The sequence below is a fragment of the Chaetodon auriga genome, chromosome 6, assembly GCF_051107435.1.
Source record: "Chaetodon auriga isolate fChaAug3 chromosome 6, fChaAug3.hap1, whole genome shotgun sequence".
Taxonomy (NCBI): Eukaryota; Metazoa; Chordata; class Actinopteri; order Chaetodontiformes; family Chaetodontidae; genus Chaetodon; species Chaetodon auriga.
In genome coordinates, this window is record NC_135079.1 from 22,236,785 (window position 1) to 22,262,481 (window position 25,697).

Below are 25,697 nucleotides of genomic sequence, written 5' to 3' on the forward strand. Positions count from 1 at the left end.
AGCATTTAATCTTATTAATTACCGACTGGACTTCCTACTGTATGCATGGACAGAGAAGCAATGCTGGTGACAGTTAAGGACTAATGAGAGGTTAATGTCGCTGTCACGTGTATATACTGACCTGAAGTGGAGGTTTTTGAAGGTAAAGTGTGTCTCGACAATGCCTGTGGTCTTCACTCGGGTCCTCAGGATGTCCTGCTCTGTGGGCTGGTAGTCCGCCGCACCAATCCGATCTAGGCTGTCTAGGTAGCTGCACACAGAAACACACAACGAAGACACACACTGTAAATCAGCAACAATCTACTTCTATGTCAGCTATCAAAAGTAGGCACGGTCGAGCTTTGGATTTGTCCTCATCTGGCAGTTTTGTACATGGGACAGTAGTGAGAGAGATGCTCTGCATTTAACGAGTTTAGAGGATCGTTTGTTAGACTGTTGAAAACCAAAAACTCGAGAGCGTAAGTGCAGGTAATGGATTCTCTGCTCTAACATAAGCTACAAACGTTAGCATGTCCAGCTAACTAGTGTACAACCTACAGAGTTAAAAGGCAAAGGAGCATATCCTCAAGTCACGAGCGTGTAAGGCTACAGGTTCTCACATTTGCTGTGCAGAAGTTCCCCGATGCGTGGAAGCTGGTCCTGGATGCTACTAGAGTCTAGGCTAACAGTAACTTCCAGCTCCTCTTTCACTCCAGCAACCTCAGCCAATGATGGCGGAGCAGTTGCCAAATTCATTGGTTTGTTCTACTCCTAAAATCCTACTTTTTGAAAACTGAAACAGGTATGAAAGCCAAGCAGCTAAACAGCGTTACGTTAGAAAAAAGTAACAGTCTGATCTTCACTGGTACATTTCTTCATATGGACTTATAAGCTCTGCACTGCCATACAAGAGCGATGACGTTTCAATATCTCTATATAACGATGTCTTCACCATAGAAAATGCCACTCAAGGCTCAGCCTATTACCTCGATATCATGTCTTTAGCCGTCAACAACAAATCCACTAGAAACAAGAAAGTCAGCCAGAAACAGCATTTTCAGCAGACTCTTTGAGCTAACATTAGCTTAATTAGCTAATTTTTTTGTTAATCTGCCAAGGACTCGCTGTTTCAAATAGAATTCTGAGTGGTAAATCAGCCAGCTTACCATTATTAACTGCATATCTGCCATGAGAAAAGAGAGAGCTTGGCAGGAGCTGACAAATTTTTCATTTATTAAATAAGGCTGTCAACCGCGGCTAAAATACATATGGAAACTAAGTTAGCACGTTGAGTAGCCATTTGGTAAGAAATGAGAAAGGGAAGCGGGTGGGCGTGATGACTCTGTTGAGTTATGTAATGGAATATCCCTGGAAGTGGACCTTTATTTTTTAATGTAGAAATATAAATCAAATAACCTGGAATAGTGCAGTTCAGAGATTCATTTCACAGCCCTTGCAGGGCAGTTCTCTGGCTGAGGGATGATCACTCTACCTACATACAGTATTAATCCACCCTACCATCAAACAAAGAACAGGAGAGACAGTGAAGAAGAGCTGTGATTCAATCACATATTCACTTTCACACTGTGGCCCCTGAGAATCTCTTATTCTGATTGGCTGGCAGATATCCTTTATGTTCTTTTAATGCCATATTCTTTGCCTCTGTGGACTTTTTTTTCTACACAATTGTGTAATGCCCACCTTGAGGGGTATCATCCCTTACATATTCCCCTCTGAAAGACAGCTTCGCTTCTCGAGCCAAGTGCAGAGTGAGGTCTCAGCAATGCTAATTATTTTTCCACACAACAACCACTCAAACATTACTGGTATTCTAAGCCAACAGACATGGGCTGACAGATAGTCATGCATAAACACAGAAGAGCAGGAGAGAGGAGCAGAGCATATGCCCACACCATGAATCCCTTTAGCGTAATGGTGTAAAGTTTTATTTATAGACTGGTGAAAGTGTGGTTTCAAAGCTTTTAAATGGATGCTGAGTTACTTCCAAGAGAGAAAAAGATAAAGGCTAGAGAGGGAGGAGATACTGGGCTGATGGCAACACACACACACAGCACACACACACATTCAGTGAAAGAACAACTGATTACACAGAATGCAGTATGGGTTGGACCTTGGAGTTTGGGAAGGGTGGAAATAGGAAGAGCTGAGGGGGTATACAAAGAACATGAGAGGAGAAAAGGACTTTTTTCGACCACAGTGAGGCAAAGTCATCAGTGGGACCTTCAATGCTCTTAATGACTGTTTTAACTGTATCACAGCGATTTAGTGTTAAAGCATTTATCAATGTTGAAAATAAAAGGGCTCTGCTAAGATTATATGATCGTCAAACACTTGCTCACAGAGGCCGCCGAAAGCTGATTCTTTTTACAGTACGATGCTTGAAACATAAGAACGGCTGCTCAATCAAACCTATTCTAACACAACAGTCACGAAAATCACAACTGAAATGCATGTTTGCCTTCTGACAAGCAAAAGAACCGTTTCACCATTTTTAGCCACTTCAGCTTTTATGTTTCAGTGAGGATAGAACTTGAAACTCGGCCCAGTAAAGGGTTAAATACATTTTCCCGCGAGGAGGTATCCGTCAGAGTCGGATGGCAACACACAGAGTGACTGTCTTGCACTGTTTATCTCCATTCTCCTCCATCGAGCTTCAATAAATGCTTCTGTGGAAGACGTCCAGCTCTCCTGAGCCTTTTCCAGCCATGAGTTAACCAGCTCTCAACATTTCCTTCACATGTGGTGCAGATGCAAGTCATTGCCAAATACACAGCATTTTCAGACCAACGTCCAAGGTTTAAAGATCACTGTGGCTGCCCAGTGCTCTAATACTCAAGATGGGTTCAATGTAGAGAATGAATTTCCCTATGGGGATTAATAAAGGATATAACTTTAACTCACTGGTCCAAAGATGACAGATGAGACATAAACGAGTGAGAGAGGGGAATGACCAAGGCTGGGAAAGAAGAGCAGAGAGCAGCTGAGTCAATCACTCATGGAATGCACAAGGTGATAGAGCTGAAGTGACAAGTTGATAAGTCAGCTGACAGGAAATTAGTTCATTAAAACAACATTTGAACATGTCAGTGTTGGGCTCTGGGAAATCATAGTTGACATTTTTCATGACTTTGTGACGTTTTATAGACTAAACAATTGATTTTCAGGAAGACAATCACCAGACTAACTGATAATAACAAGAATGGCATCATCAAAGGCATGGTTAGTACTCTCTCAAGCTGTTTGCTTGAAGTCACTGAATCTTGTCCCTCTGTTTGACCACTAAAGCATCTCTTCATTAACGTCTGCTCCTGCTGACTTTTTCTCTGTCCTGTCAGACTCTACTAGCTGTGACAAAATGCTGAACACCCGATAAACAAACACAAAAAACAACAAACTAGTCGGCTATGCTTTCATATTTCTACTGGGTAAGAAAGGTCAAAGCTGTCATTATCATTGTGACTTTGATGACTTTTGGCACCGTGGGAGGTCAAACTGTCTCTGAATAGAAGCTGCCTGCTCCTCCTGTTCACTGTTTCCACCCTGCAGTCACTTTTTGGAAAAATACTTTTGGCATGAATGTACAGTGCAACACAAATGCATATAGTACTGTTGTCCCCTGAGGGTGTTTCACTCACACACACACACACACACACACACAGACACACACACACACACACACAGACACACACACACACACACACAGACACACACACACACACACACACACACACACACACACACACACACACACACACACACACACACACACACAGAGCAATGTAAATGACATTAAATCATGCCTGGGCAGGCTAATGACTTGCATGTGTAGCCTGGTTTTTAGACAGCATACAGTATGTAGACCACCACTGGATTAGCCCTTTTCCTCATTGAGCACTCAGTCGATTAACACACATATCTATATTAAAGATCACATTATGGATTATCACCGAAAAACAGTGTTAGGCACAAAAGAGACGAAAGAGAAGTGAAGAAAACAACAGAGTTCGTCTTACAAGCTGTGATATTCAGCATCTCACACACACACGCACGAAGAGTCACAGCATTAACCAGTAACATCAACTGAGGCACCTGCATTAATAAAACAGAGGCTAAAGAAAAGGGTGTGGTGGTCTTTTATGCATTTTGGGGGAAACTGTAGAATGCACAAGAACAGGAAACCAAGGAGACTAAAACGTCTAAAGACCAACACAAAGGGAGAGAGATGCAGATAAGTGGGTAAGTACGCAGGCGAGCCGGTGCCAAATTATAGCACAGTGATATTGATCACTTGCTGTATTAACTCAAGTTCAATACCCTAACATTAGCCATTAACACTGCATGTGGTTCACTACAGAAATTAAAGTCATTAAACAGAGCCACAGGGCAAAGAGAACGAGAGAGTTCTTCCGCCAAACAGAGAACATGTAATACAGAGACTTGAAAAGATTTCATCCGGCACTTGTGACTTCTGGAGACGCTGCAGGAACATGATGCAACATGATACAACCTGGCCACGACATAAAAGGGCTCTGAATCGATAGAGGAAAAAGCCCTGTCATTATTTAGCCCAGAGAAGAAGATAAACCAGAGGTTCACACACTGGCACTGTAGATGCTTCAAGGCACGTCTTACATCAACACAGGCCAGATCGCAGACTATTTTGTATTTTTGCCTTTCATGAAGAGAAGCATGCTGGCCTTTCAACCGTTGTTGTCAACACAAGATGGAAGATAGAAGACAGCCAGCGATGGAGCAATAGCAGAACCCACCAGCACCAGGAGGAGCTATATTTATTCATCAAAATCAATACGGCTGAAGCAGCTTTACATTGTTACCCTGCACAGAGTTCAATGCTGTTAAATAATCAAATGCAATGCAAGACACTGAATCAATATCTGTAGTAAAGAACGGAGGACGAAGCCATTTCGTCTGACATTTAACTTCAATTAGTTCTAAACAAGCACAAGTCGGACTCACTGCCTTGACTGTGACTGTGCACTTGATCTGTTAGATACTGCAGTGTTTCAGGGTCAGGAATCAAAGCACCAAAGCAATGCTCAGGCCCAGGGTCCATTAAACTACATCACCTGGCATCTGAATGTCATTGCATATGTGTGTGTACAGAGAATGTGACTGTGTTAGTTTTCTGAAAGTGCGTACATGCATACCGCTGTCACAAAGACAGGTGATGTAAATCATGAAGTGTACATGTATTGTGGTAAATAGGTCAGCACATGCAGAGCATCTGCACACACACACACACACACACACACACACACACACACACACACACACACACACACACACACACACACACACACACACACACAGAGCGAGGTGGCTTCAGGCAGCACTTGCTCCTCTCAGAATAGAGCTTTCTGCTCTCTATGTAATATAAACACACATTACATGCATGTGTGGTTGCGCACACACTCACACTAACACTGTATTTGTACCATGACCTTCTTTACTAAATACTTTACTCTAATACCTGACAACCGCAGAGCTTTTCAAAGCTGAATCTCACAAAATATCTTTACTATGGAGAAATATCACATACTTTCTTCTGCTGAGAGACGCGCACACACACACACACACACACACACACACACACACACACACACACACACACACACACACACACACACACACACACACACTCACTCACTCACACAGTCAAACTGAGAGTGGTCTGACCATGTGATATCTGTCCTATCAGTTCATTGGCTGGTTGGCCTGTTCTGCTCCACAGGCCACAACATAATAGGAAGTGTGCATCAATCTTTAATGTGACATTTAAGACAGATACACAAACGGACATGCGCACACACACGCACGCTCACACACAGGGCGGATGTTGTTTGAGTTAATTGACCGCATGTAGATGTTGGTATGTTTGCTCCCCTTCCAAGATGTCTGCCATGATGAGAAGTAACAAAGTGCGGATTCTCTCTCTCTCTCCATCTTTTCTTGCTCTCTCATTGTTTCTGGCTCACTGACTGGCTGCTTTTCCTCGCCATTTCGGTCTCATTTGTCTTGCGGTGTGCATAATTCAATCATTTTGATGTGTTTTCTTTGTCTAAGCCTCTGTTTGAATTCCCCACCTTAAACTTTCCCTCTCTTATCTCTCTCTGTCTTCCTTGGCCTTTCTCGTTCTGTCTTTTCTCATGTTCTCTGTGCTCTTCAGTCTTCTCTACCTCCTGTTACTTATTCTGTTTTATGCTGTCTCTATGCCTGCAGACCTTTGCTTCTCAATGCTTATTTCAACTAGTAGATTCCCGTACATATGGTGCATTTGATCTCATCTCTAGATGTGGGTCTAATGTGTGGGATGTAACTGTTTTTTTCCATTGCCTCTAAATAAGAAATAGTACACGCAGTAATGAGCTAACCTCTCACAATACTAATATATGAGGTGGAGACTTTCTCTGCAGGGTCATCTTGGAGTGTCTTACCGTGCTTATAACATAGTCACTTACCAAAGAAAAAGCTGTTTCTGGTGAGGATCTCTTCTAACGGTAAATGTCTTTAACTCTAGTTTGAGGTTTGTTGCACCAGATGCAACGGAACAGGAAGCAGAAGCAGGGTTGCTATGGTTACCCACTCATTCAGAATGATGGTTGAACTGTTGACCTGAACAATGTTTGACGTGTCCCAACACATGATTTTACCAACCACCTGCCAGCCAGTCAGAAGCAATTACTGCCGCTGACTGTGGTATGAATAAAATCTGCGGACTGGAGTTGGTGTGCAGTCGTTCCTCTTTCTGACACATCCTGCTGTCGTTGATGTCAGTACACTTTAGCATCTTAAAATGACCCAACTGAAACACAATGCCAGGGACATAGAAATCCAAAGGCAGCCAAGCTTTTGTGGGACTTTTCCTGGATGAATATCATGGCACGACTCACTAATGTAAGCATAATTTGATAGTATTTTCAGATTAAAATACATTAAAATACAGTTGTCATATGACAGCCAAGAATGGTGTTTAATATGAATTCATGCTATCAAATGGCCAGTGCATACATCTGTGGTTAGAGCCTATTAGCGTGAGTGGTGTTCGTGTAGTGGATGTAGTGCGCACAGCGACATAGATTTATGGCTCCATCTGTCACTCTGATTCAATTTCTCTTCATGTCACTGTGTAATTTGCATTGGATGTATGGTGCACAATTAACCCCCCACACCCTCAGCACTCAGCGTAAATCAGGCCTGCTACTCGCAATGGTGATTGACTGTGTGTCGTAACAGCTAGTGTATGATCGCATTTCGCATGGAGAAGATTGTAAATAAAGGGGTGTGTGTGTGTTTTTATAGTGGGTGGATGAAGGGGGCTAATGAATGATGTATTGATCTGGACTTCAGCTGGGCAGGTGGAATATGAACACACACACGCTCTTACTACTGTGCTGAGTCAGTGACATGGTTCTTCTGGAGGTGCTAAACAAAAGCCATCAAATTGAGAACACACACGCCCTGTTTTGTCTAATTGCTTACTACAAACACACACCTACACATGCCCACAGCCAACACATGGATAGTAAAAAATGTGCACAAACTCAGTTTATCCATTTTCTAAGCCAACTCTGATTAGCTCTCGAGGAGCAGCAGCATTTATTTTGTGACAAGCTGTAACTGAACACACACACTGAGCTGTTCCACTCTGCTGTTTCCCAACAGTATTTACATTTAGCTTTGTTTTTGCTCTGTATTTTGTTGACTGAAATGTGTGCTCATGACTCACAATGACATAATTGCCATGACATAGGACGTGATCCCATAAACAAACTCTGACTCCAGTTAACTTTGTTCTTGCATTTTCCGCCTTTCTGAAGGGACAAATTTATCATATATACTGAAGAGGTTGGAATACTGAAGGCAGCTGGATAGTCAATCTGATTTCAGTAACTGTTTGATTAATCGCCCACGCCTACCACACACACACAAACAAACGACAGCATGTCCTGTACGTACTACTGCGCTGAATCGTTGAGCTGGTACTCTCGGGCGCGGCTGAAACACTCCTGGATGCCTGAGTCGGACCACAGACGCATCATGGCGGAGAGCAGCTCGGCGGAGTAAGGCTCTGTATCCTCCATACGACTGACCACGTCACACACCATCTTAGCATCCGCCTGGAGGGAAAACAACAGGGGTGAAGCAGGAAGTTAGTATTAGAGGCCTGAGGAGGAGCACGGCCTTCAGAGTGACTCTAAATACACAAAACCATCACAGAGAGACGGTCAGGCTCTACAATACATTTGAAACCATGCCACTTGGTAAACAGTCAGAGAGTACAGTGCACTATAGCATGGCGTACAACTAGTACATATTGCAGAAGAGCAATAAGCAAATCACCTGGAGGAGGGAGGGTTAACAGGGATAGAGGATGAAAAGGAAAGACAAGGTCAGAGGTTACAGGAGAAGAGACAAAGATTAAGGGCAGAGAGGAAAGAACGAGAACATGTTCAGCTCCCTCTGGTCCATTGAATCTGCAGGTCAAAAGCCTTCACAAAGGCATCATTTAGAACGTGTCCAAATCCAAAGGCTGAGTCAGTACAGAAGCAGAAACACACCATTCAGCTGCTGCAGTTTGCAGGTGCACCATGCAAGTTGAAATTCTGCCAGGGCACAGTGAGAGCAGAGGGCATGAGGATCCACCCCAGAATAAAACAATACTAATAACGATGCAACCATCTGCAATTGACATATATGTTTAAAGACGTCACTAATCAGTTTAAAATATATTAGGGATTGGGAAAAAAAACACCACATAATCACGACTATACGGCTGCATCTTGTCCTGGAGATATCGAAATGAATCCAGTGTTCTGTTCAGTCTAACCTGTCAGCTCAAATAGGATGCTATGCTATCACAAGCTAGAGAGCCAGAGGGCTGAACAGCTGGATTGAGGGATGGCTGCGATGCCAGGCTACTAATGCGTTCAAAGTTTGTTTCAGTGCCATCAAAGTGCAACGTGGGCTCACCTTCAAGACCTGAAAACAAAGCCGGCTGGACTGTGGCTTTCAGGCTGCTGTCATGCAGCAGTGATCTGGCTCTGGTTCCTTCAGGGGCGCAGACGGTGGGTCTGCACTGAGCTCTCTCCTGACACAGAGGCAGATAAATCTGCTCCTGGGAACTGACGTTACTGAGGAGGAGTTGCTGCCTTACAACCCAAAGCTGTTTGGGTCAAATGATCCCAACAGGCCTGTCAGTAAGCCGCCTGCTCTGGTTCACATCAGGCTAGTTCATACATTCATCACCTGATATAAACAAACTTTTAGCCATACGGTTCCTATTATGACATTATTGTTATAGACAAGGACAGTAATTATTCAATGAGATGATGTAAGTGGGACTTAATCTTCTAACTGCATATATGAGTGTCACAAGATGTTTTTTTTTTCTTATTTTTGCCATTCTATTTCTTTTGTTTAATAAGATGTGTCATTCTGTTTATGGAAAATCCTGCTGCCCACTTGGCTATGAATAAACCAGCTGCAGTGATCTGATTCCGCCGCCATTACCACATCAGCTGGATTCATGTGTCTGAATCCAGCTGTTGACCCCCATCTGCTTTCCTCTTTGCTCTTATTGATTTCTTTTCCGAGCACTTACCTCCTACATGCTCATTCTCACTCACAGTAATGACCTTTGTACTCCTAATGTTTGGTGGCGTCGTAAGAGTTCCACCACAGCACACTTGAACTGTACTAAACAGCAACATGACAGAATGTTTTTTTTTAATACTGTATGCAGATGTATCAAATAACACCCTCGAACTGAATTCCATTGGAGACATTAAACCTTCTACTGCTTTAAATATTTCATGTGGTATATGTGGTATCATGCGGTTCTATAAATGAGATATTTGTATTACTGTGGCCTCAGAATAGTCAGCAAAATGAAATATAACAGAGTGGACACAGCTTAGCATCTATCCAACTAAATCACACTGAAATCAAATAGTCTCTGCAACACTACACCTGGCTAATTCCATGACTGCACCAATATATCATCACTTCTCGTCCCCTGAAGAATTACGTTTCTTTTAAACAAATGAAACAGTATACTGTCAGGGTGAATGTTGTTATTCCCTTATTGTAATTTTATCCAGACATTATAATTAGATTGCACAGCACTCAGGCTGAAACTGCAATAACTGCAGGCATGATCTGTTTGAGTTGCCGCAGCCCCCTGAAACTCATAGCATGCCATGCAATCAGGACGAGATAATAACACGCTGCACGAATTTGGAGCTTTGACAGAGTACGCATAGACTATTTGAGCAGCCTGATTAAAACTCACCCATCTTGACACGCTCACACCTGGGAATCAACCAGTGTAGCCTCATTATATTTCATTTCCTGGAGATGCTGGGTAAACCCACAACCACTTAGAAAGTTCAGAAAGTGAATAGTGTCAACAAAGACTTCTCCGTTGCACAGGGAGGTGATTTCACAATGACGCTTAATGATGAAATGTTACTTTTACAGGATGTTACGACATTACAACTCCAAGCATAAAAAAGGCTTGATTAATTAGTCCAGGCCTAAAAGATGTAGGCTTTGTTATGATCATTAAAGAATGGTAAAGGTCTTTTCTTATTATGCACCTACTCTCCTCCTTGATTTTCCATGTTCTTTTCATGCCCTCTTTCTCTTTCCCTGTCTTGTCCTCCATTTGTACCAAAGTCCCTTCATATACAGCAGCATTATTTCTGTGGACATGAGACATCCTTAACTTTTTATGCTTTGATTAAAGCTTTCCTGCTGACTTGAAATTTTACATCTACAATACCAATGCTTTTACTGCTTCTGTGTTTTTGCCCAATCACTGCAGTTTGCTGTCAGTCAAAATCTGACCAATCAACTGGACCGAGACCCTCCTCTTCAGTGCTTCCATGCAGACTCAGGTGTGGTTCATTTGCGGTGTGCAAGCTGGACCAAACAGCCACAGGCCTGTGTGATAGTAGGTGATAATGTGATTTCGGCTTACATTCAAAAGCTAAACTACTACTTCAATCCATTTGTTGATTGTGAATTGTTAAGAAAGCAACCTCCCAATGTGTATAAGCGACGTATAGCCTGAATCATTTACAGGTAACCACATGATCAATCGCAAACTTAAAAGAAGCTAAACCATAAGCACCAAATGTCCAAACAATGACGGTCTCATGGTGCTGCTCGAGCTAACGCTAGTCTTCCACTGGAGCAGTGACATAACAGCAGATTGTAATGATGTGAACTGAGTCACTGCTGTCGACTTCAACCAGACCTGTCATTTCCTTTACTATTCATTTACTCTCCTTATCATGGCCACTTTGCTCCTGTCTATCACTCTCTGCATCCCAGCATACCAACTCTGCACCTACTTGACCTCATCCAGTCAGCCAGTCTTTCTCTCAGCCATTAGCATCCCTCCATTATCATCATCATCATCATAATCACTGTCACAGTCTCTTTCTATCTGACCTCTATCTGCACTCATCTCTCTACACTGTTTTCAACTCCGCATGTCCTTCATCTCTCCTTCCATCTGTGCTCATGAACGTGTTTGTTTTATTCTTCTTCATTTGTCCTCCACTGACATCATGTTTGTTTTCTTTCTTTCCTCCTTTCCTGTTTCTTCAACCCCCCCCGTATTTTTCTCCATCCTGCCTCTTTGACACTTCACACCAGCTGTCCATCTCTCATTCTTCCTATCTTTCTGTCCTTTGGTCACTTTCCTATCCTCCTCCCCCATCTTCATCTCTATTTCTGTTTTCCCTCCCTCTCAATCTCCTTCCCCATCCAGTCTCTTTCAATTAGCAATCTCTCTTCCTTTCATAACTCTTCCTCCTCTCCCCCTCTCTCTCTGTTCTGCTCCAGTCTCCCTTTCTCACCTCTGTGAAACTGCCATCAGCTTCACGGTCTCAAACCATTTTTAACTCTGCCACCAAGGTGTGTGTGTAACATGTGACAAGTATTTCTAGATTGGTCCAGATTGCTGGATGATATCAATTTATATAACTGAAGAAAATAATATTGATATTACCACTGCCTTCAGTGTAGCCCCCTCACTTCTATAAAACCAAACCCACAGGGTGTATTTGACAGTAGCGACCAGCTTGTGAACATCTCAGAGCCTGATTCTTTTCACAGACACTGGAGAAGATCTTATCTCCAAATAAATGCTTAAGTCTGCTGAATGTGAAGGCAATCATTTGCTAACATGTCAGCTATAAAGTAATATGTTGAGGATGATCGTCTGACAGCTTGTTTTGGAGTTCATACGCCTTTTAAATGGATGTAAGTTTTGAAAGTGTTGGGTGAGTTGAGGTACAATCAAAGCAGAACTAAGCACAGTCTCACACACACACATACACACACACACATAGATCACATGTCCGCCACATCATTCTATCATGTATAGAGTGGTACAGTTATTTCTGTTGTTTAATGTGAGACAGAGGAGACGGTAGCTTCAGTACAGGGGCAGTCTGAGGCCTCCTCATTACAGTGACCTTTGGGATCTCTGAACTCTGCTGGACACACACACACACACACATACAGAGTGAGAGTGTGCTCATGTGCAACAGAGTCTCTGTGGATTGCGTATAAATGTGTGTATCTGTGTCTCAGCAAGAGTAAATATAATTGTGTATATTTATTGATTCATTGATCTTGTAATATTTACATCAGCATCTTTACCTTAATTTCCATTTGACTAATTTCTGTGCATGTACTTTGTATATGGTATTTGTAGTTTTGCTGCGGTGTTGTGATGTGGTGAAAATTTTGGATATGATTCTTGAATCTGTTTTGATTAAATTCACATTTCAATTAGTATTCAGTAAAAAGTTTCCTTTTGTTTAGAATGAGTTGAGTATTTCAGTTCATCCTTTGTAATACCTTGCTCTTGTCTTAGTTTTAGTTGATGATGACTGCCTTGCTGGAAGTATGCTTGTCGGTGTTCCAGTCACTGAAGTCTAATGACAGACTTGCTGTCTGTTTGCCTGCTCGACATCACTGCTTGGACATTGAACATGTATTCATCAGTGCCATCGTCATCACTCCCACGTCTTGTGCATCTGTTCCTTTCTCTTCTTCCTTACTTCTCACCCTCCATTCAATAGCCAATCTGAGCTCTAACTAACTATACCCAACATACCCTCCAAACACACATTCACCCATCCATCAACCCGTGTGTGTGTGTGTGTGTGTGTGTGTGTGTGTGTGTGTGTGTGTGTATGTGCGCTTGTGTCATATAATGCAGAGGCTGAAGTGAACACAACACTTGTAATTACAGAGAACATTTGAAGAGTTGCAGAAATATCTCACAAGCATCACCTATTCTGACCTTTGCCATTCACTCAGAGCTGTGCACAACGTCAGGCTACACAGACACAGGCTACACTCACATCCTGTTTAATCTGCAACTTTACTCCACAAGACCTGGACTCTTAGTGACTCTGCTAACACTCAGCACCAGACAAGATGAGAGGAAATCTCAGGGACACAGTCCCACTGAGGCTTTCAGCTTTAGCTGCACTCAACTCTGAGCTTTTCTCAAATAGGACTATCTTGTACATTTGTACTGTATAAAGAAAGGGTTGCATTTGAAATATATATAAATATCACCAGATGGTAGTATTGCTGAGGCACATTCTGTAAGCACTTCTATTTAATCCACAATCTCATTCAATCCACTGCAGGGGAACGATTGTTCAGCATGACCTGTTTCACAATCACAATCGTTTATAAAATACTGCAAATAAATTCCTTTTAATGTTATATTTGAGAGAATTAAGACTTAAATACTTCAGCGGTTTGTGTTAGACCCATAGACCCACTTCGACATGAGGGAATCAGAAGAGTGACAATGCTAACCCATTTCTGGATTTTAGGACTCACTTCTGCTGCACTGCATACTTTGCAGATTCACAAACTTACCTTAAGATGTTAGCATGCTAACTGATGCTAATTAACACTAAACACAAGCACAGCTAAGGTGTCTTCTTGTAGATATATGCTAATAAACCCCAGTATTGTATACACTGATATTTTGACCTGAGGATGGTGAAGTGAAGGGATCACTGAAGGTTTCACAGTCCATCTCGAGGGGAACATGAACATCTGAACCAACAGTTCCACTCATCCATCCACTTGAGATGGTTCAGTGTGGACCTAACTGGTGGAGTGACCAGCAGACTGACATCAGCATCCCTGTATGCAATTTAGGATGACATGTGAAAGTGGCCTAAATCAAAACTGAGAAGATCAGATGTCATGTGATTCGTGCTGTTCACACTGTTCTGGAAAAACATATCTGAGTCTCATATGAGCTAAAAATCAGACTTGGGCCACTTGTGCCTGCAGTCTAAACGTCCACAACGACCCTCCAGGGTCTGCGGCTGTCTTCTAATTTCCTCACACCAAATAAAGATGTCTGAGTGAAGGTGACAGGACAGGCATGCTGAGACTGATTATGCTGATTAGGTGGGGAGGTGCAATGCATTTATGTTAAAACCTGCCCAGACCACCTCATACTGCAAATGCAGACGCAGGGCAATTTTTGTGGCTTTAGCTGGCAGAGGCACAACCTCCATCTCCAACCTTAATGTGGAGGCTTTCACATTTTACATTTCATTAATTATCTATTACAGTATCTAACAGCATATCATGCTTTGTGTTTTTCCAAACATCAGACTGGAAAGCTTTTACTCCCAGATTCCAGGTTTAACAGTAAAACATGTGTGGTAATGCAGCTGTCCTCAGGATGAGTCCTTCTAAGCTCCACCTAATCTGTCAGGACAGTTTGATCACAAGCAAAAGTCTAACATCGGAGTCAAAATATGTTTACTGTCATGTCAAGAGGATTATTAAAGTATATTTTCTGTTTTGCCACTTCCAACCATATTTGTGGTTGTGGCTTATGCACATGGAAGCATATCCACATACTGAGTAACACCTCAGAATGATCCATCCTATGCTGCTATACGCTACGAACGAGTGAAACATTTTAAAACAAGTCCACACATGTGATGCTGTCTGTCTTTGTCTCCTGAGCAGTATCCTGGCTCCAGTTTGCAAACCTGTATCCGCCTCGGCAAAAAAACCCCCATCTGCTACCTGCAATTATCTCTAAATCAATTCCCAACCCGTTAATATAAAACCTGACCTGACCCATGATTAAATATAAGCTTGGAGCTGCTGCTGAGGTGTGAAAACAAAAGCTCAATGGGCAAGACGCTGCTGGGGTACACAACGGCAAGAGATCGTAGATAAATGCTAAAAATAAATAAAAATGCACTGATGCATGTAAACACTGGGGCTTAATGATGACTGACCTGATGCATTTTTCTAAACACCAACTCCCAAAACCTACTTTGCAATTGCCTGCTTAAAGATATAAAGGCTGTTTAATTTTCATTTTTTTTTGCACTGGGTAAATAAGGACAGGTGTTTTGCACTCATTCATATTCACTGGACTGTAAAGACATAAATGGGTGTTTCCAAATATGCATAGAAAGAGAGCTGCAGAGTTTCAATGTTTGCATATGTATAACCAGCCATGCAGATACTCCAGCAGCTGCTGCACCAATAAACATCAGTTGCCTGTTCATTCTGCCACTGACAGCATATTTGGGGCAATGTATATTAATCTTAGGGTAGTCGTGCATTTTTTATTTTGGAACATCAGGTGTAGGTTTCATGGAGATGGACTTTTTCAGTTTCCTCCAGTTCACCTGCTGCTGTTTTTAAAGGGGATGTGAGGAGCTTTTGTGATTGTTCAACCAAGCTCCACCTGCTGATTCTGCATTTGTTCTGCTAATAAAGCATTCAGCCTCTCTTCCATGTTGCGCCCAGCTGCAGCTGGTTTACGCCAACGTCTGTGGTCACCAAAATTGCGAACATTTTGTGTTCGTGCCTGCTGATTTCTACTTGAGGAAAATAAAGCCCTAAGTGTATGTTGACGATCTGGCGGCGCTTTGGCTCAGTGAAAGTCTGTCATGGAAACACTACGTGACAAACTGTTTTGTCAGACACACATGAAAGGGGCTGGATGTGATTCACTCGCCCTCTGACTCTGTGGTCAGTACTGTCTTTGAAAAGAGAGCTGCAGCAGTGACAATGTCCATGAGCCACATTTAAACCCAAGTTCATAAGCAACTGTTGGGCCTGCTGAGACACCATGGCACCCCGAACATGCTCTCCTCAAACATTAAACTGAGGCTCTCTCCATCTGTCATCCTCCACTAGGCGCCGATCCCACTTGAAGGGATTTGATTTGATGTAAATGTGTTTCAGTGGCGGCTAAAGCTCTGTTCCAGCTTCCGCTCTGCTCCTGACGCCCTGTCCTCTCTGACAACAGCCACACAATGCCCCATATGGAACGAGAGAGTGTGTGTTCATCGAAGTGTGAGTGCGGGTATGAATGAGGGACAGTGCGAGAAGAAACCGAGACTGTTTTCTGTTGCTGTGTGTAAATGTGTGTGTGTGTGTGTGTATGTGTCCAGAGTGTGTTCCAGTTTAAAGTGCTGGGCAGTGTGCCACAGACACACTTAAAAACCCACAGTCCAAGCCAAGGATACTGTCTAAACAGACATACTGGAAGACACAGGGTCAGTGTGTGTGTGTGTGTGTGTGTGTGTGTGTGTGTGTGTGTGTGTGTGTGTGTGTGTGTGTGTTGTCATGATACCAGAATTTTTACTTTGATACTAATACCAAGTTTAGTATCATGAACCACATTGGTTACATGATGCTGTTGCAAAATCATGACATCCACACACTGTACAAAATGCAAAATACATGTACAATGAAACCTGAACTATTTTAATTTCACTCAGGGCAAAGTGTTCATCTATGGTTATATTTATTGGGTCAAAGATTAATATATTATGTATTACAGACCTGCCTTGCACAACGCCCATTAATCTATAAATAGTTCCAAAACAACAGACCAACTGGCCATTTATACTTAAATGATACTCCAACATCACTTTAGTGTTAAAGCCAAGAGCCTTATGTTCACTACGGTCGATCTCATGTTGGCTGAATTTATGGAGGGAGTGTGCATGCTTGCTCTATGCAGTAAGAAAGAAAACAGTTCCATAATTGTCCACAACAATATCTAGAATATCTTCGGTAACCGTGCCATGACTTCTGGAAAGAGACGCAGATGTTAGATTTTTGATGATGATCTTTTTGGTGCGTTGAACAACAGAGTGCCATCCAGCTCCATTATATTAGAGATAAGGCAGACGTCTCTGCAGCTGATATCTCCACAACTCTGCAACTCACACCAAAACAATTTGTATTTTTCAACCAAAATTGGCAATTACTTTTAGTGTATTAAAAATGAGCACTGTGTAGGAAACCCGCCTTGTGATATGTGAAGGCAAGTTGGTAACTTGATCTGAATTGTAAACATGGCAGAGCAGCAGACATGTAGCTGTACTGTTTTTAATCCCCTAACCCAGTGAAGGAAACCAGGTTTCTCCTTTGCATCATGTTTAGGAAATTGGGTTGCTGCAGGAAGCTGACAAGAACCAGATTACTTGACTGCTCTATGTAAATGCTCTAAACTGAGCTAAATACTTCCCACCATTTTTTCTAACACTTATGCAAGCAGAGCAGCCGTAAAGCAGATATGTCTTCTCTTGTATCTGCCCCCTTAGGGAGCAGATTTTGCAATCATGGCCAGCTTTTTATGCATTATCCCATTTGTTGTGCAGTCATTCATCAATGGCGTGAATCATCTGACATGAAATATTGACTGAAAATGATTTTTTTTTACAAGCCTGAGTAATTTAGGGCCGTCTGCAGGAACAAATGAGTAATGTGTTTTGGCACAAGGTATAGTTTAATTACAAATCAACAAAATGGACTTGACCACTGAGTGATGAAATTACACATAAAACCGTTAGATAAAAGGTGTTTTTCAGAAATAACTGTGTTCTCTATTTCCTGAGGAGGCTCAGATCATTCAACGTGTGCATTCAACGTGTGTGGAAGGCCGGCTCCATCATTGGTTGGCAACTAGACACCTTTGAGGAGGTGGTGAAGAGGAGGACACTGGACAGACTGTATCCATCATGGATAACCCTGAACATCCTCTTCACCACCTCGTGGACAGACAGCTCCTTCTCGAACAGACTGCTCCAGCTCCGCTGTCACAAGGACCGCTTAAGGAAATCATTCCTGCCATGAGCCATCACACTGTACAACAGCAACTTAAACAGTTAATCCACCAACCTCACAAACCCCAATATTTTAAATATTATCTGCACTACTGCAATACTGCACATACAGTCCACAGTTTACATTTATTTATCATCCAAAACTGCACAAATATTTTGCTATATTTTGCTTGTAAATACTGTCTATATATTTAGTTATATTGTATTTTTATTCTATTATTACAGTATTATATAATATGTATTATACGTTATAATACATATTATATAATGATATATTTAGTTTTACTTAGTTAGTTTTCTTGTTTCTTGTTACTTTTTTCCAAATATTGTGTATACATTCTATTTTTGCCTGTATGTTAATGCTACTGCAACAATATAATTTCCCAAACTGGGATCAATAAAGAAGCAGTCTAAGTCAGTCTAAGTCTTCAACAGGTGTTTGATAAATTGATCATACCGTCACCCTTTTGTTGCACTTATGAATCATGTGCTTTGTCCTCATTGACTGCAGTAAAAATATATCCTTAAGTCTGTAAACTGGACAGGGCGGAGCAGGCCGCAAAGATGAGTGTGCACAAGTTCAACTCCCTATTTTCTGAGTCTTCTTAAATGCACAGAGTTGAGGGACACTGGAGGACAATAACAGAAAGAACCAGAGTGTCTGGTTCATCAAAGAGGGTATTGTGGGTACATCACAGAGCTGGACCAACAAATTGACCGGCTGAAGATGCGTCCACATCATAGCTACACCCTGTAGGTTCAATTTAGATTGTCCACAGATTTTCCACATTGGAAAGGACATCAATTTTAAGAACTCAAAGGCAATCCAATCTCACATCCACAAAGGCCAGTGCTCTTAAGCACAGCTAGCCTGCTGAGCTGCCACACAGTCATACACACACTGCACTGACATTGCTTTGTATGACTGTGGGTTGGTGAGTATACTATATATTATAATGACCGTTATTACCGATTAATAGAGTGAAACTGGGTCATCTGGTGGTCCAGGCCAGATGTTTGAACATAAAAATCACATTTGTTATGAAGTCAGCATGCATAGATGTTCATATAAGGGTGTGTGTGTGTGTGTGTGTGTGTGTGTGTGTGTGCGCTGCTGACGCCACAGTGAGCGTCAGCCATCAGATATCTCGGACAAAAAACAAACATGGCTGGCATTCTCTATCAACAATCTGTTCTCGCTCCTCGTTCTCTGGCTCTTCTTGCTCTCTCCCCCTCCCGTCTCTCGTCTATTTTGGGGCTCGAGTTCTCTCTTTCAATCATCTTCTTCATCCTTTGTGTCAATCACACCTCCCCTGTTTTTCTGTCTTTCTGTCCCCTCTTGTCTCTCTCAGTCTAACCTTTACCATTCCTCCTCAGACACACCTCACATGATAAAAAAAAACCCAGTGGTATATAAACACACTCACACCACTGACTTCACATCTCCTCCACTGCTGATCTCCCTCATCTTTCTCCACCTCTTTATTATCTCACCTCATTACCATCTCTTTCCTCTTCTCTCCTCCTCTGTCGTCTGCTGGCATGCCCCACCCTCCCGCTCCATCTCTCTTTTTTCGCTCTCTCTCACTCCTCTGCGTCATGTGACTCTCAGCTGCAGTTGCCATGGTGACCATCCTCATTTCCCAGGAATGTAATCTTGTCTCTGATTCTCTCTCTCTTGCCCTTCCCGTGCATGCAGCCGCACCCTCCTCCTTCGCCTCCATCAGCATCATCCTTCCTTTTCCTTCATCTATCCCTCCATCCCGTTCTCTCCTTTACTTTACCTCTCCAGCTTCCCTTTCGACTCCCCCTCTCCTCTCCTCCCTTCTTCCTCCCTCTTCTATTTTCCTCTCAATATACAAAGAGTTTCAATCATTTTCTGCTTCATTATTGCATTTCAATCAATTCAATTCAACTCATGTTACTGATATGAAGGTCCACACACAGCCTCCCCTGTCTCTCTCTCTCGGCCTCTCCCACTCCCTCCCTCTCTGTAGCAGTTGCTGAATAATGGAAGTGATGAAATATTAAATTGTTGTTCAGCCCTCCTGTAGACTGCCCCGACGGAGCCCTAACACTCACACAGACACACACATGTATGTATATGTCTGTGTGTGGCCCAAGCCTTGCCCTGGTGGAGCTTCCGTTACCACCCTCACAGGGCATCCTGCTACCACACCCACGACAGCACCCAAAGGCACACACACACACACACACACACACACACACACACACACACACACACAGGAAGGAGGTGGCAGATATGGGGCATGTACAGTACGTGCTGTTATTTGAGTGGATCGTTAAAACACACTTAGTCAATAGCAGCCAGAGCAGCTCGAGGAAAAAAAAATAAATCAATCCTACTGTCCCCACCTCAACCCCGAGAGAGATGGAGGAAGAGATGGAGAGAGCAGGGGGAGGAGGAGGAGCAAGGACAACACTGCATGTAATCACGAGTATGTATATGAGTGTGTCACAAAACATTATGTATGCAAAGTCTTTATGCTGCTTTTGCACAGAGATGCAGAACTGTATATTCATGAGGTCTCCACCTACTACAAGTACAACACTGCAATGATCGCTGATCTCAGCAGCAAACGGTGGATGTGCAATCAGCTTCACGAGCATGTGTTCGCACCATTTGGGCTCCGATGTCTGTTTTGAAATCTCAGATTTGGAATTTGAGAGGCATCACCTTTGCTGGCTGTTGGTCTATTGCAAAGGTCTGGAAAGTCTGCGTTTGCTAGCTTTTTTCAGCTAATGCTCCTCAGTTGAATCTCAATGGAAATCATGTCTTTTCTTTACATTCAGTCAATCAAATGTTTAACAGTATGTTATATAGCTACTTTGATGGGAGTCTGTGCTACCCGTTAGCTCATCATTTACTTACTCATTCGTTCTGTAGGCAGCTAAGAGGTAGGAGTCTGTGCCCGGCTTCCAGCTATAGCTGTACCAAAATGCTGAGAGGATAATATATATTTGTTCATCTGAATTTCTTCATTTGTGTTTTTATCTGAGCTCTTCTCACGGTGTGAAGTGGGAGGGCTCCGTCTGAGAAAGATGATGTTCACTCATCAGGATTTGGTGACTCAATCAAATGACAGTGGAGGGGTTGTCTGCTGGTGACCGTAAAATCTAATCAAACCACACCCACACCGTCCGGATGAAGATGAGAGGCTCTGAATTTTTGCCTGTTAACTGTGTGACTCTAATGACACCACGGTCTGGGTGAATACTGGACTCTCATTGGCTGCAGGGTGTCCATTAATTTCTGATAATGGACACCTGCTGAGTAGCTCCAGTGAAACTGTCTGTCCACTGTTCTAAGTGAATGTGCTGCCTACACAGTATCAGCCTTTTATTTAAAATGTGTGACCATAGCAACAGGAAGGCAGTCAAAGCCATGTTAACAAGCTAACATTTAATTCCAACAAGTGGCTTCAGCATTCCTTTAACCTGCCTGGAGACTATGAACACAGGGACGCAGCTGAAGCGAGAGAAGTTGAAAGAAAAGGGACAAACAGCACAAATACCAGGACAATTAAATCACATAGATGATGAAAAAGACAGCTGGCTGCAGTCACCCTGACATCAGAAATAAAGTGAAGAAAAAAAATATTGTAAAAGTATTTACAGCACTGCGTGTCGTCCTTCAGTGTCATCATCATCGTCCTCTGAGCACTGCAGGATGGCGACTGCAACACACACGCTGCAACAAGGACACAGGCCCTCTGAACTTACTGATACATTGCATCACATGAGCAATACGCACACTGGAGAGGCCGTACAAGAATCAGCCCTTTGATACTGATGCCGGGGAAGATTATGCAGAACGTCTCTGCTTTCATTTTCTTCTACTAACACAAAGACGAGTGGAAAAAAAAAAGTTTTCAGGGCAAAGTTAGTAGCTATGCACAGTTATGTTGCTATGGAGATGATATTCTGGTCCTGTCCTACCTGCACATATGTGCTAACAAACACACACACACACATGCACACACCAACACCCCATATTCCTAATTTAAAGGCTACAGGTTCTTTTGCAGCTGGTCTGCAGTTTAAACAAAGGCGTGCAATGCTTCATTTATTCCATCTTAAATGTGTGTGTGTGTGTATGCCCATCTACACACCTACATCAACAACACACTCACCAAGATACCAGCTGCATCCCACACACCGACCAATCACATCTGTGGCAGTTGTGTGTACAGACACTATCAAACATTAACTGAGAATATCAAATGAGCCATTTTACCTGCAGCTCTCATGATCACTGCTGCCACACTCAGAAATGGGTTTGTACACTTGGGATGTTAAGGCAGGACCAATAGATGGCATGAACACACCCACACACATACCCACACACACAAACATCAGGACCTCCATCTGTCTTGGTCAACAGCCATTGTTAAAAAAGGCTTACAGCAGTCATTTCTCCCTGTGAGTCTGCTCCTACCTGTGCTGGCCTGGCACTTCTTATTACACATCTCTCTGCTTCACTGTTTCCCATCTTTACCAAGGTCCCTTAAGAGTGGTTGAAAAATACGTTTCATTATTTCATCTTACTTTTTCCTTTTTATGGCTTGCATTGTGTATTTATTCTGTTTGCCTCCCCCCCCCCCCCACCCCCCCACCCCCCACTGACTCTGCTTTGCTAAAGCAACCCGATTTCTCTACAGGGATCAATAAATCTTAAGACTCTCTCCACACTGGTTTGTGTGTTTTTCCCACCTCAGATTTTGTGTCATTTTCCACCAAACTCCCTTCCTCCCCTGCCTTTCTTTAACTGTCACCCTTTGTGCTCTGAGCTCTCTCCTCTCAGCTTCTCTCCCGTTGTGTCTTAGGAGTATCAGCCTCTCATCCATTCTGCCTCTCTGTCACTCACTGCCTCTTTTTTCCTCACACTTCATCTATACTTAGATCCAACAGTGAGCTGTCAGCCCCTCCTCTTTCCAAACATACCTCGTGCTCAGAGAAGTGGTGAAGCGCACACACACACACACACACACACACACACACACACACACACACACACACACTCATCAACATGCAGTGAATATTAAATGAAGCATTAAGAGAACGTTGTCTGATCGAACCTCGGATAACCGGGAGGTAATTAAGATCAGTCCAGCACACCTCAAGGATTATCGGTAATATAATACTGATAATCTCTGTTAATCGATTCTCATGTTTCTGTCTGCACATGGGAGACGATGGGAGCTGTTATATAAAGCAAAGATAAACAAATGAATAAGAGCTGTAACATTAAGGATAACAAGCAGCGCCTGTGTTTGGGTGTTGGCTCTCTGGCAGTTTAGCAGGCTGATTATACACATTACAGACGTGTGTGTTGCTGCCTGTGTGTGTATATTTGTGCGATGCTGTCATCCGGGCCAACCATCAGTAACGTGGATTCTTTAATTATGATGTTTATCACCTGCGATGTGCCAAAGTTTGACAGTGCCGCAAGCCGTTTGGTCCCTGTAGCTCTTGGGAGAGAACAATGCTTGCATTGTTAAGGAAAGCATATTCCGGGCATTTTGGATATTTATAGGTAGGATATTAAAGCAAAGCCAAGGTCTTTCCACAGAGCTTTGTCTGGTGACATTAACCAGGCATCTCTGGTGCTGATTAGACAGTTATGTCCAAGATCTTTCTGCGCTGTCACAGTACAGAGTGTAATGAAGATGGAATGAGGATTAGAAACTGAGATCTCTCCTGGAAAACACTGAGTTACCTTGTGGCTTTATTCCTTACTCAGGATAACAAAGTTAGTTATCAGCCAGCAGTTAGGCGCACTGGTTGCTTTCCATTTCCCTTAAATGCCAGAGGAGTTTAAGAGGGAGTACTGTGGGTACCATGCCACTCCATCCGGACTGGACACAGAAAAGGACTACATCTCCCAGCTCGGTGAGCACTGAAGAAGCTGCTCAGGAAGATCGAGCTGCTCTGCATCTGCTGCTAGAATTTATTCAATGTTGATGGAATAAATGGAGGTTACAATCATTTCAGTCTTTTGAGAAACTGTGTTTTCCCTCCTCAGATTTTTTGACATTTGAGAAACGGACTTCCGATTTCTTGCTTTTCTGTGTCATATATGATAATAAACTGATCATCTCTTGGTTGCAGTTGACTAAAACAGGGAATATGAAGACGCAACCTCCGGCTCATGACTATTAAAACCACAGAAGTATCAGACAGATTAATCAATAATGGAAATAAGTGTTTCAGTTGCAGTCCTAGACTTAAAAGAAAAAAAAAAAAAACCCACAATGCACAATTCAGAACTGTGGCAATCTACTTCCTCTCATACAGTAACTCAGTTGATGTCTTCCTGCAGGTCATGAGCACCAGGGAGTCATAAGATCATCTGTGGTTGTGGGTCAAGAGCAGCACTGCTTTGTGAAAAAGAGCAACAATCTTTAGAGTGTAGCTGAGTGCGTCCACCATTGTTCTGAAATTAACATGCAAAAAGAGACAACAAATTCAAGACAACCATCAGCTAAAGGTCCTCAGCTGAATCCCAACGCAATACATTCAGTCCATCAAGGCACGAGCATCAAACCTGAATCCATGCAGTGACTGTAGCTATGCTGATGTAATACAACGCCTGTGTTCACTGAGCGAGAGTGAGACAGAAGGAGAGGGGGAAGGGACAGAGGGTACAGAGGAGCAGAGGAAAGATGGAGAGAAGGAGAGGAGAGAGAGTGGAGTCAGGCTATGAGAATGAGAGGACAGAGAATTTGTGGGCCCCCCGTTTCCAGCCAATAGCATGTCAATAGACGTGGCCAAAACACAGCGTCCAATCATGTGAAAGATGGGTGGTCAGGTGACCGCATGGCTGCGTGTTCCATGGAGGTGGCCGGCTAGACTGGTTGCTACGGTAACTGGTTGGTATCCTGGAGACTGGCAAAGGGGCTTATAGAAAACTGAATGGTAAGACACCGAGAGACAAGAGAAGAAGAAACGTCACACCACACACACACACACACACACACACACACACACACACACACACACTTACATGTTCTTGAAAACATAACAGTGCATGTGTGTGTTTAACTTTGTTTTTCATATCCCTGTGGGGACTTTACACTGACTGCACACCAACCTCTGGGGACCTGCTGTCACCATGGGGACAATAGTGTGGGGTCCCCAGGGGTCCAGGCTGCTTTTTGAGAGCTAAGAGTTGATTTCAGGGTGTTAGTTAGAATCTAAGAGGTAAGAGGCTCGTTATGTCAGTGAGAGCCCACAGGGACAGAGAGAGAAACATGTATGTGCATATGTGTGTTTGTGTGTGTGTGTGTGCGCCAATATGGAGTGTTGTGGCCATTAATGATAAGAGCTGTTGAATCAGATAATCTCATATTCACAGCTACACACACACACACACACACACACACACACACACACACACACACACACACACACACACACACACACAGCAGAGCAAGCACAGACAGCACTACTACAGTCAGTCTTAAGAAACAGCCAAATCCAGGGTTT

At 42.9% G+C, this 25,697-nt stretch overlaps 1 protein-coding gene across 3 annotated transcripts in view; it reads right to left on the reverse strand.

The window, feature by feature from the left end:
- The window catches only part of gnao1a (guanine nucleotide binding protein (G protein), alpha activating activity polypeptide O, a), a 96,277-nt gene that overhangs the window by 22,056 nt on the left and 48,524 nt on the right, over positions 1-25,697 (reverse strand). For all 3 annotated transcript variants that reach the window (XM_076734142.1, XM_076734144.1, XM_076734143.1), the window contains exons 4-5: positions 7,978-8,138; positions 122-250 (exon numbers count right to left, since the gene is read on the reverse strand). In XM_076734142.1, the coding sequence (XP_076590257.1) occupies positions 122-250; positions 7,978-8,138 (290 nt within the window). The remainder of the gene's footprint in view (positions 1-121; positions 251-7,977; positions 8,139-25,697) is intronic.